At 36.4% G+C, this 12,930-nt stretch overlaps 1 protein-coding gene across 1 annotated transcript in view; it reads right to left on the reverse strand.

The window, feature by feature from the left end:
* Positions 1-8,687: 8,687 nt before the first annotated feature.
* Positions 8,688-12,930, reverse strand: part of LOC121378933 (sperm-tail PG-rich repeat-containing protein 2-like) — a 117,989-nt gene continuing 113,746 nt past the window's right edge. Inside the window, exon 12 of the mRNA XM_041507327.1 lies at positions 8,688-9,309. Within this exon, the coding sequence (XP_041363261.1) occupies positions 9,178-9,309 (132 nt within the window). The 3' untranslated portion in view covers positions 8,688-9,177. The remainder of the gene's footprint in view (positions 9,310-12,930) is intronic.

The raw sequence follows: 12,930 nt of genomic DNA on the forward strand, positions 1-12,930 counted from the left end.
AAATTAACGGGTTACACCCCCTACAACCTTGCCATTATGCATATAAGCTATTGTTGTCATACGAGAGATTTAATAAATAATATTAATAAAATTATAATAAAAAAGAATAGTAGGCCTACATATCATCTTATTTAATAGGCCAGTTTTCGGAACACTGAATAAATGGGTCCAAAAGATATTCCAGTGGGTCTGTCAGAGATTTAATTCAACATGTTGAATCCATGAGGAACGCTTTTCTAATGAGCCAAGGAAAACAACTGTGACTAATCGCGTGTTTAAAAGTAGTTATAGCGAACACAAAGACTAGATTTGCCCATAAGGGAGTTTTGTGCATTTAAACATGTATTTTTCCCCCTCACGGCCAGAAAACAGAATGTAATATACCAGTCGTTGATTAACGAAAATGAAACAATGGGTACTAAGGGATCATTGAACGAAATCTTATGACTCAATTAGCTTAAATTCGGACTTTATTTTTTTATTTTATTATTGCACTATTCTAATTATGGACAGCTATCAAAGTAATAATTAGAACAAAAAGCGCATGTTTGGTATGGAATAAAAGTTATTTTATATCAGTGATACAAATTGGGTGCAAGTTAGAAAATAGTTTTCCAAGTTTTCAGTCACACACAATGTTTCAGCTATATTCTGAAGAAAATTGCATTAATTTAATACAGCATTCCAAGACAATTTATGTCCAACTATTCATATTGTGTAGATGTTTATAATTAATACGGTAATAATATGTATTATAACAATTGAATGGATATAATATATATATATTACATACGAAACTTACCTGTCCCATATAGGAATTGTAAATGCATTGGTATTTATAAAGGAAATATTGACTGTGAATTCCCGCCGATTACTTGCCCCCCAAAAACAAGTTCTGTATGTAATATGATATAATATTGCACAACACTACAAACTCCACGAACAAAAAGGGCAATCAATCAAAGTCTACACATCAATAGTCTCAATATGATGCTACTTTCCTTGTATGTACACACACGGCAATTACAAATTATTGACATTTACGTCCGTATTTAATGTGGCAATTATCACGCAAAGGTACAAATTGGACTATCCCGGCTTTGTAATTAACGGCGTCTGTCATACGGCACAATTTGTTTCCCAGCGGTATAGTCATGGAATAACGGGTGTCGACCCAGGACGTAGCCTACATGTTCAAATTCGATGATACGTGCGTGGTGTCATGAATAGTTGTTGGACATATCACTTTCTAGTGGGACATATTGGGTCATTTTACCTTGTAGTGGGACATATTGGGACATAGTACTTTCTAGTGGGACATATTGGGACATTTCACTTTCTAGTGGGACATATTGGGTCATTTCACATTCTAGTGGGACATATTGGGACATATCACTTTCTAGTGGGACATATTGGGACATTTCACTTTCTAGTGGGACATATTGGGTCATTTCACATTCTAGTGGGACATATTGGGACATTTCACTTTCTAGTGGGAATATTGGGACATTTCACTTTCTAGTGGGAATATTGGGACATATCACTTTCTAGTGGGAATATTGGGACATATCACTTTCTAGTGGGAATATTGGGACATATCACTTTCTAGTGGGACGTATTGGGAGATCACTTTCTAGTGGGACATATTGGGACATATCACTTTTTAGTGGGACATATAATATATAAAACACGATATTTGGAACCGTAGGATATATGGGTAATAATAAACGTTAACATTATTAATGGATGTCGGCCCGAAAAAATATCCCAGCCAACATGCTAAAATTCGATACGTGTGTGACGTCACGAACAGATGCGGTAGGACATATCACTTCTTAGTGGAATGCATCATATACGAAGTAGGGCCTATGGTATTTTGAACAATATAGGTAATAATAAGTGTCGACATGGTATAACCGTAATTAGCACACCCTTCAGTTATGTATTGCGCATTTACGTGTTATAATCGATCATGTGTAACCGATACTGATCAGGTGAAATAGCGCACGGCGATCGGTGTTTTTTTATTTTTATTTTTTATTTAATTGGAAGAGATCGACGGAATAATATTTCCAGTGAGGCCAGACACAGAAAACAATTATCTACCAACCGTTATTAACAGGAAAAGTCTAATAATACAAAACGAAACTAGATATTCTTCGACTTTAATTAACCAGTGTAGAATGCGGTAAACAGTAGGATTACGCTATTTGACCACAAAAAAGAAGAAAAAAAGAAGAAGAAGAAAGCGAAAGAGAAGAAGATATATTGGTTGTTGCATTACAAGAAAACGTCTAATACTGTTCCATTATCAGAACATTTCCAACTGTTTACAACAAACCGCGTTCCTACGGTTTGAAATCAAGTTTGAAATAAAACGATATACACCGTTGGAATCTTTTCGGTTCGATTTCACCCATTTTCAGTATTCAATAGAGCCTGTAGATCACGAACCAAATAATATTTGTATCACACTAATAAGTAAGGTAAAAACTAATTTTAAGACGCTGATTCAGTGTGACAGACCTACATTTATTTATTTATTTATTTATTTAAATATACCGCAATTTCCGTACATATTTATGTCACAGACTAGACAAATTATTACGGAAATGGCCGATGGTACCGGACGTTATACCGAGTCGCGATTCGTATCCTTGGATTAAAGAAAGAAATGTTTTATTTAACGACGCACTCAACACATTTTATTTACGGTTAAATGGCGTCAGACATATGGTTAAGGACCACACAGATTTTGAGAGGAAACCCGCTGTCGCCACTACATGGCCTACTCTTCCGATTAACAGCAAGGGATCTTTTATTTGCGCTTCCCACAGGAGGATAGCACAAACCATGGCCTTTGTTGAACCAGTTATGGATCACTGGTCGGTGCAAGTGGTTTACACCTACCCATTGAGCCTTGCGGAGCACTCACTCAGGGTTTGGAGTCGGTATCTGGATTAACAATCCCATGCCTCGACTGGGATCCGAACCCAGTACTACCAGCCTATAGACCGATGGCCTGCCACGACGCCACCGAAGCCGGTCCCTTGGATTAAAGGCACTGGCAATACCAATCAACTTTACCCTAGTCCGAAGGGACGTAGAATATGTGGTTCTTCTACGTCCGAACCTTGTTACATACCCTGAATGTAGATGGTATTCAAAACTAATGGCACCATGTTTCAAACGTATTGACATAACGTGCCCTGTGCACTAAACTTTGTAACCCATAATATTACTTATGAAATACAAAACGGTACATGCGCATACGAGACTAGTGTGCTGGTGAGCGAGGTGCTGGTGGGTGGGGATGATAACTAACCTCCTAGTGCTGGAGAAAATAATTAAATTTAGGCAAACATAGATATATTCATAGAGACCCTTCCCCCAAAAGAAAATGGTTAGGGTTAAGAAAATCATACAGTAATGATGTCATTAATTTTGTCAAAAGGTAAACTTAAAAAAAAAAAAATCTGGCAAAAGTTTTGGGTGTGGCACCATACCTAAATATTTTTTTTGGGGGATGGCATTTTACTCATTTTACCCTCTAGCAGAAACCTTGCCTTTACTTTACGATGTTAAAATCACATTTAAAATTGTCCAGAATGCACGAAAGTATCTACCATTCAAAAACCTCTGAGAAAATGTTGTCCTCACATTCCTATGACACTTTTTATATATACTTATATACGTAACTTGCACGTGTTCTTGCAAACATTGATGATTTATAGGTATCACCTAGCTCCGCCCCTCATTTAAGTGTAATAAACGCTTTATTAGATTAAAGTTCTTTACAAAAGCAAAAACGGGGGAAAAAAATCCTTCTAATGCACAAGTTCGCTATATGTAAATCTGGCTATTAAAATGATAATGGGTAAAAGTTTCTGGTATCAAATTCTTAAAGTAAGAGTATTGCAAACATCCAGAATCCAATCAACAACTTAAGGATAACCACTTGAGGAAAATAGCTACTTCAAGGTAAACTTTACCTCCAACAGGCAGAAACATTAAAAAAAACATAATTGTGGTTTAATGGCTTGCACTATTTTACTTGTATGAAACAAATATTTTGGACTGTACAAGCAGTGGCGGATCCAGAAAATCCATTTAGGGGAGGCCCCAATAACATGAGGTGGAATGCCAATGGAACTTTGGGGGAGATTTGGAGGGGATCGTAAAAAATAAATTAATATACAATAAAATTATTACTGTTGCAAAATTTAGGGGGGTACCCCCGGGCCCTCCCCTAGATCCACCTCTGACAAGTATTACAAGAATTAAAAAAAGAGTAATAATCACATGTGCAAAAACTTGTTGTTCAAAGTAAGCAGCCTGAAGTTCCACATTTCTTTAAAAGGCTTTAATAAAAGCCAATATTAAAAAAAATACCATAGATGCTAAATAAGAGATGTACAACTACCTAACAGAAATGATCATTTATTTGAAATTTGCCCTGCGAGAAAGAGAGAGAGAGAGAGAGAGAGAGAGAGAGAGAGAATACAATAATTTCAAACTCATCTCCATGAGCACATGACATTGTTCAATATGGCGAGTTTTGTCGTTTTATTTATATCTTGACCATTTTTACAATTTACACATACAAATAAAACATTTTCATTATTTCCAAAACAGTTTTCCGTTTCATTTTACGTCCAACCAGAGTCTGGTATCAGACTGGAATTACTGACAAAAAACACTTAAAATGGAGACTGGTACTGGGTACGTAATGGAAGTCAATTATTGTCCACCAAGGGGTTCTTCATATGACCCACTGTATCTCAGATGAGTGTTCTACTACCAAGTGACATCCTACACTCTGAATACGAGATAAACCTGAATCCTATCTTACTTTAATTCGTACACACAGGAGACACAGCAAACAGTCGTCTCTATATATATATGCAGACCTGTCAGAAGGCCAATTGTGATAAACTAATGCCTGTTTGACAGGACTTTGTTTGCCCAATGGTTACCACTGATACATGTTTGTGCAGTGCTGTCCCAGTCCTAATGGAGTTTGCTACAGTTATCTAAGTAAATGCCTTTTAATGATAACCCTGTAAGCAGTTTCATTGTCTGGGCGTGTAGGCTGATAGGTCACCGAGTGTGTCGGGGAAAACTATAGACCATCAGCTATGGTGTACAGAGGAATTAAGATTTAATTAGATCACAAGGATCTATCTGCTGATACGAAGCAATGTTGTGGATTAAAACACATCGGGCCATGTGTAATGACACGCAAGAGGCAGTTAGATAAAGTGTTGGTTATAACAGTGGGGAAAAGGTTCTCTTTTTGAAAAAATTATTAATGTAAGTGTTCGAAAAATATAATCAAACTTATTTTAAGGATCTTTTATCAATATGAAAATAGTTTAAAAACATGCATGCATGGGGGCACTCACAGATGCATGCACACATGCACACACACACACACACACACACGTTTTATCCTTCCAAAAATTCCCCCTTTTCTGAGAATAATTAGCTTCCACAAAGTTTTACACCAGCGATGTCATTTAAAAACAAACTTGAATTCACTTATCTGAAGCAGCATGCTTTAAAGTGTCAAAAACAAAGTACAGTAAAGTACTCTTATAACGAACCGTAAGGGACCATCATAGTTAGTTCATTATAGCAGTGGTTCGTTGTACACATTTATACAAGTTTGTTATTAATGTATAGGGAGATAAAACGGGACTTTACGATCAGTTCGTTCTATGCATGTTCGTTATAAGTGTACTTTATTGTATAAAAATAAGCATACACATATCCAACTATGTTAAAAAAAAGAAAAAAAAAAAAGTAAAGTTTGTTTTATTTAATGACGCCACTAGAGCACATTGATTTTTTATCTTATCATCGGCTATTGGACGTCAAACATATGGTCATTCTGACATTTCTTTTTCAAGAGGAAACCTGCTGTCGCCACATAGGCTACTCTTTTACGATAGGCAGCAAGGGATCTTTTATTTGCACTTCCCACAGGCAGAATAGCACAAACCATGGCCTTTGTTGAACCAGTTATGGATCACTGGTCGGTGCAAGTGGTTTACACCTACCCATTGAGCCTTTCGGAGCACTCACTCCGGGTTTGGAGTCGGTATCTGGATTAAAAGTCCCATGCCTCGACTGGGATCCGAACCCAGTACCTACCAGCCTGTAGACCGATGGCCTAACCACAATGCCACCGAGGCCGGTCAGCTATGTTCAAGAACACTGTCAGGGGCAAGGAAGCCAATACATGGGCTGTCTGCCGAGATTAGAGAAATAACATTTTAAAAAAGAAAGAAATGTTTGTTTAATGACACCTAAGCACATTATAAACTATGGCCGTTTGGTGTCGTGACATATAATGGCTATTCTGACACTTGGTCAAGGGATAAAGTAATTTTAAAAATAAAAGAATGTCAAATGCTGCAACTGATTCATTACCTTTAAGGATATAATCATGGGTGGGAATTGGTGAACTGTAAAAAAGAGGAAATCTAGAGGGGTCCCGGAAATTCTTGAAATCGTAGGTTAAAATCTGTGTCATCTGACACATTTTGGAGGAAAGGACGATTAAAATGCGAGGAAACACAATGTTCCATGAGAGAAAAACAGCTGATCTGAGGAGAATTCCCACCCCTGTATAATAAAACACAAAACAAGTCAGCACAAGAGGTTTAAAAATCTATTTGGTCATCGTTTTGATTACAATATAAATATGACAAACATGCTGTTGATCAACAAGCAATAAAAAGAAGTCTTATCAAGCTGCTTAATTAACATGCATGAACAGAAGGTTTAAAATGCAAGACAACTAACTACTGAGTGTTACTTTTTCCTCCATCATATGGTGCCATTCATTCATTCATTGTATTTTAATATTTTGGTGCTTATATCTAGTTTAAAGTTCAAATACCATTTCCTGAGCACACACTTCAGTTTCATTGGAAGATGTTTGCAATTAAGCGGCAGATATTATACTAATTTGTCTTCTGATGGGTTGGGGGTGGGGTGGGATGTATTATTATTAGTTGTTGGGGGCCTGTGGCCCTGCCCCCCCCCCCCCCCCCCCCCCCCCCCCCCCCCCCCCCCCCGAGCTATTTGAGTTGTCTCTCCAGAACAAGGGTTAATGGATGGTGGTTACATGTATCGATAATCATCAAATTATGGTAAACTATAGAGGTTGAAAATATTACAGAATCATCTATAATGTATAAAGAGTCATTACAATGACAAAACCTTCACTGCTAAAACACTAGAATATTATGTTTTAGTAATGTTAAACTCAAATTATTACAAAAACAATTAATTTTAAAAAGTGCTTAAAACTGTATGGGGACCCATTTTGTGGATTATCCCAGCATTCAGTTTACAGTTAGAGAAATCAAAGTATCTGGGCGACAATGAAAAAATCTCAAATCAAACCCACTAAAACACACAAAAAATACAATTGTGTAAGCCACTAAAACATATAAATAATTATGTGAGAGAGTGAATGGAATTAGCCATGACTGAATATGGTTAAGATATTTCAGATGGCATCAATGGTTTAACATATATTTATATTATAAAACATTTCACCCAATGAATGTACCTGCTTATTACTGTATAACTTTTGTTTCTTTTATATATTGTTCAAATTTTAGTTTTTCTTATCAAATAATATTGGTGTAAGTAAAATATCATGCTTACAATAGATGTAATATTTTTTTACTGTTTTCCTACATTTATGTAAATTACATGTTTATCAATATATAAACTTCATGTGCGATCTTATAAAACAGAAGAACTGATTGGGAAAAGGGAAAAAAATGGCTTGTGAAACCAGAAGTAGATCAGTGACCTAATTTTTTTATCATCTCATTGTCACTGAATAGCTATTTGCAATTATTCCATAACCTACAAAGCATGTACCAAATACCACATATTCACCAACTAACGGGTTTCAATGTTAACACTACCACTGACTTAACAAACATACCATCCTGCTGTTACCGACCATGGTCGGACTGCTGGCGCTCCCTTGCACCTGCCAGTGCAGGCGGTCCCTCCTCCTACCCCCCTCCACCTTTCCTGTCCTGGACAGAGGAACTGGCAGAGATCGGTACCTGTGCCCAGGACAGGCGTGCACTACAACAACCTGCTCTGAATGTGCACGTTAAACAATCTATCCTATCCTATCCTTTAACAAACAATACTTATATCAATGCAACAAAAGAAAAGAAAAGAAAACATATTAAAATCCATAATTGAGACCCCTGGCCAATAATAAATTCTTATAATATATATGACTTAAAACTATAATAAATATAAAATACCACTTCACAAATATTCATTACTTGTATAAAAATTAATAAAAATAAAATAAAAAATAAAAATAAAACATTTCAAAGATATGTCAGACAGAAGTATTAAAAAAAATCCAATAAAAAGAACTTGGTTAACCCAATCTAGGCAGCCAAGATTGACTCTGTGCCCCGCGTCAGTTTAATACGAAGTGAACTGATGAATGCGATAACTCGCCCGTCTGTGCGGAGAGCGGTAAATGATTGCTGCGCCTGTAAGTAATCAATATTGGCTATTTCTTCTCAATATTCAAGACAAACACTCGAACACAAATACCATAACAAGGGGGAAAAAATGAAAGAAAAAGGTGCAATTGATCAACAAGTATGCAATTCTGTATCACACATTAGCTCAACAAACTGGACAGGCGTCCTTTATTTGTTCTCATAACAAACGACCAAATATATATATATATACACAGATCAGTTGTAAACATATTCAAAATATATTTTCGTGCTTAATAATATTAATGTACAACTATTATCTCTACTATATGTGCATCCCAATCACTAGATATACAAGTGTTTTTTGTTTGTTTAATAATTTATTGTTCTCCATATATAAAATTTTATATAAATAACAAACCGGATGCTTACATAAAAATATTTTCAAAAATACTTGTACTAAATTCATCTGTGAAGACCAGTTCACAATTTATACAATACTGTCTGTAGTACCTGTAAGCCACAATCAAACAAGACCGACCATCACATACATCACAAACTATTGTCTCTTGTCTATGTACATCCTTGTTACAAGTTCTGCCATTGGTTAAAGCTAGAACAAGCATTTCCAAAGAATATGTTGTACCATCCACCATTGGTTGTTTTCGCCACTGCACTACACTCCTAGCAGGAAAGCATGTTTGGCTGACTGTAAGTGATGCACGGGATCCAACTGTTGAGCTAGTGGGTTGTTCAGGGTGGCATTGAAAGTTCCTTTTAATACTGTATCTTGAATTAGTGGTGAAAACTGAAAAACAGAACAAGAAAAATTCATCAAAATTTGTTTTTCAAATATTACGGACAAAAATGTCCTTGGAACGAAAAATCCTGAAACCTTTGCTTTCCATCAGAGAAAAAGGACAGGAACACTTTTCAGGTTGCACTAAAATGAAGAATTCTGTAAAAAAAAAACACCCAGAAGCTTTTCTCCTTCCAAAAATACACTTATACCTGCTGAAGCAACCAATTTTATTAACCTGTATCAGGAGGCACTTTACTATTACCCGGTACTTCAACTCAATCAATATACATGTAGTACAAACAGTCAAAACTAACGTGTGTATTATGCACCTCTGAAAACTCTTATCCCTAGGATCATATACTGATAGAATAAAACAAGGGAACACACGGAATTGTAGCTAACATTCAATTCACTACTAGTGTACAGGGTTTCTGCCAGAGGGTAAAACGGGTATGGTGCCATACCCAAAATTTAATTTTTTTAAGTTGACTTTTTGACAAAATTAATTACTCTAATCATTACTGTATGATTTTCTTAACCCTAACCCTAAACTTAACCCATTTTCTGTCTGGGGGAGGTCCCCCATATCCCCTGTTGACTGTGGTTGCATTCAATTCCATAGTGCCATACCCAAAATTTTATTTCTGGCAGAAACACTGGTGTAGTAATGTCTGCATTTCATACAAAGTTGACTGATTGAAAACATATTTTTGTACAAAGAACAAAAGAATCGGGCACAAGTTTGACAACTTACGAGTCCCTGTACAAAGTTGTAATGTGGCACTGTGTCAGTAGTGTTGAAATAGTAACTGCTATTATAATTAATTCTGAATAAACGTAACTGTTTCTAAAAGTATTTTACAATACTAATCTGAACAACAGAAGATGCTGCCCACTCCACCTCCATCCCTCCCACTAACATTAATATAAAACCTACTTAACCTCCCCACAAACACAAATCAACTTTATCTTGATAAAAAAAAAGACACTTTGTTAAATATGATTGCTTCTAACCTTTGCCAACATATTTCATGACAGACCGTCATATAATATGACATTTTTTGGTAAATAATAAAAATCACTTTATACGTAACCATCATACCATATTAACAATTAAATTAACCACAGCCAGTGTTATGTTGTTTTTTTATTCCTACGGGTCCCTGACCATGCACCAAAAGTACCTCACAGAACTTTAATTATGACCACCATCATAACTACCTCTCCAGCAATGCATTATGCAGTATTTCCAATATCAAATTACATAGTCAATATTCCCCTTTCTGCATGGTATCAACTAATATGAAATTATGCAAATGGCCGAATATTTAATATCAGATGTGCTAAACAAAACACTCTCATGTGCAGGTCAAGCTCTCGTCAATTTCACATCATTTTCCTCCGTTTCGTGACAGTTCTGCCCTATGATACGAAACAAATTCTCTACACAGCAGTATTGTGGCAATTTGTCTGTGGAGGCCATTATATTTGGCTTTGCCTGCTGATTAATCCAGTCATTTGCTTATCACGGCAGAATCCGCTCCCTTCCACCCAGAAAACATCCCATAAACTCACTGTATCAGATTTGTCATTCAAATTCCATTACTGCCAAAGCTCGTAGTTATAAAGTCGTCAATTCTTTTGGCTCTCTAAAGTGAATCCGCAGGAATTCAGTTGGAGGATCAATTCAGTCTAAGAGTTGAGACTTATAAATAAATTTCAGTTTACGAGTGTCTGGAATGTTTTTATTTATATCAGATATTACAGAAGTGTTATCTCAAACTTTTATCTTCATCTGTCCAAATGAGATACTTGTTGCAGAACTATAAAGGAAACCAAAAAAAGAAGAAAAAGGTTTCGACCATCAACTCTACTGATTAAATAAATTTGCTTGCCAGAAAAGAATCACAAATTGTAGAAACACCATTAAGTAAGAATGAGTTAAGATTTGAAACTAACTTACATCTGCATTTGTTCTTCTCCACAAAATAATTTTACTTCTAGTTCTAATCCAAAAACTAAATTTATGTGATTGAAATACGCCTTGATTTGTTTCCTGTTCCAAGAAACTAGAAAGTTTATTTCTGTTTATTGTGATTACTGCCCATCAGTTTAAAATTTGTTACTGTGCACTGAGCAATAAAATCTTGATTGTTGTTAAATGATCAGCTTTGGATGAAGAGGCATTACGTAAGCCGATTTCAACCATTTAATGCACAGCAATGTTAGAATTTTAACATGTGACCAATCACTGTAAAATGCACAATTAATTTCTTTATTTACTAATTTCTGGATGTCTATACAATTTACAGCCATGCCATTATAACAAAAGTATTTTTGCTCGTTTCCTGAAAAAAAGGGGGAAAAAAAACTACAATACCAACCACTTTACCTCTTCATTCCTTAAATTTGTTAACTTAATATCAACTATTTCTATAGCTTATCAACTACAGGTATTTTCTATCTGGGGACAGAACTCTGTGGCAAAGTCAGACATTGTGCCTATGACAGGCATTCTTGAACAGATTTCTGATGGAAGCATGCTAAAAATGTCCTGTACCCATACATGTATCTCTATAGTTTATCAACTATTTTTTCAGCTTATCAGCTATTTATAAAACAATGACTGGAAACATCCTTTTAGTTTATAAACAAGTCTTTCAACAATACACACACACACACACACACACACACACACACACACACAGAGCAAAAAACAAGTGTTATTTGCATCAGAATTCATCGCACAGCATTCCTCATCTCTAACAGTCAGTGTGATAGACAATTAAAATGGTTAACAAAAACCACATTCAAGCCAGGCCATGGGAATCTGGTCTGAGAGATAATGCTATCCCTTGTGGAGTTGTAGGAGAAACTGCACATGGCTGGGTAACTTGAAGGCACTGGAGCCTCAATCTCCCATCAAGGAGACATGGAAAGCAGACATGGAGATCAGACATGGAAAGCTTCACAGTTTCGGAGACTCTGATGCTGTCCAGACCTATCCGCCTCCTCACAACAAGCCCGGACCTATCATAACAGTGAGGTCCTGGGTTACACACCCTGTAACTATCACAATCCAGAGACCCTTCGATCCTGTCAAATGTCCATGCCGCACATTCTGATTGCCAGAGAAAAGCCATCTAATGATTGCTAAGTGTGGGTAATACAATTGGGCAGGACTGTGGAATGTAAAAGTATCCCCTAACAATTATGAAGTTGGGAACTCCTGTACAGGTAAAAGAAATACCAGCGGTGTGCGGCAGGTGTTGGGTTATCCCTGTCAGACAATGCGTGTGTCAGAGTGATGACAGGCCGGTTGAGATGGTAATACCTGGCACGTTGTAGGAGAGAAAATGTGTGCCACTCAATATTGCGTGGCCATATCGATGTTCAGGTTTTGTGCCAAACACAAAATTGGTGAATGGCCGTAAAACTGTTTTGTTCTGACAACCCAAAGACACCTATTCCAAACAGTATGGTATTGTTGGTTCAAGTAATAATATTTTGTATGTGCCTAACATTCAGAGCGCGTAAATTTAAGTTGGACAACAGTGGAAAGGAAAATACATTTAATCTGTATTAACTCTTATTGGTTTTTTCCCCATCGCAATCAGTACCCCACGA

Source organism: Gigantopelta aegis, chromosome 8 (genome assembly GCF_016097555.1).
Source record: "Gigantopelta aegis isolate Gae_Host chromosome 8, Gae_host_genome, whole genome shotgun sequence".
In the NCBI taxonomy this organism is placed as follows: Eukaryota; Metazoa; Mollusca; class Gastropoda; order Neomphalida; family Peltospiridae; genus Gigantopelta; species Gigantopelta aegis.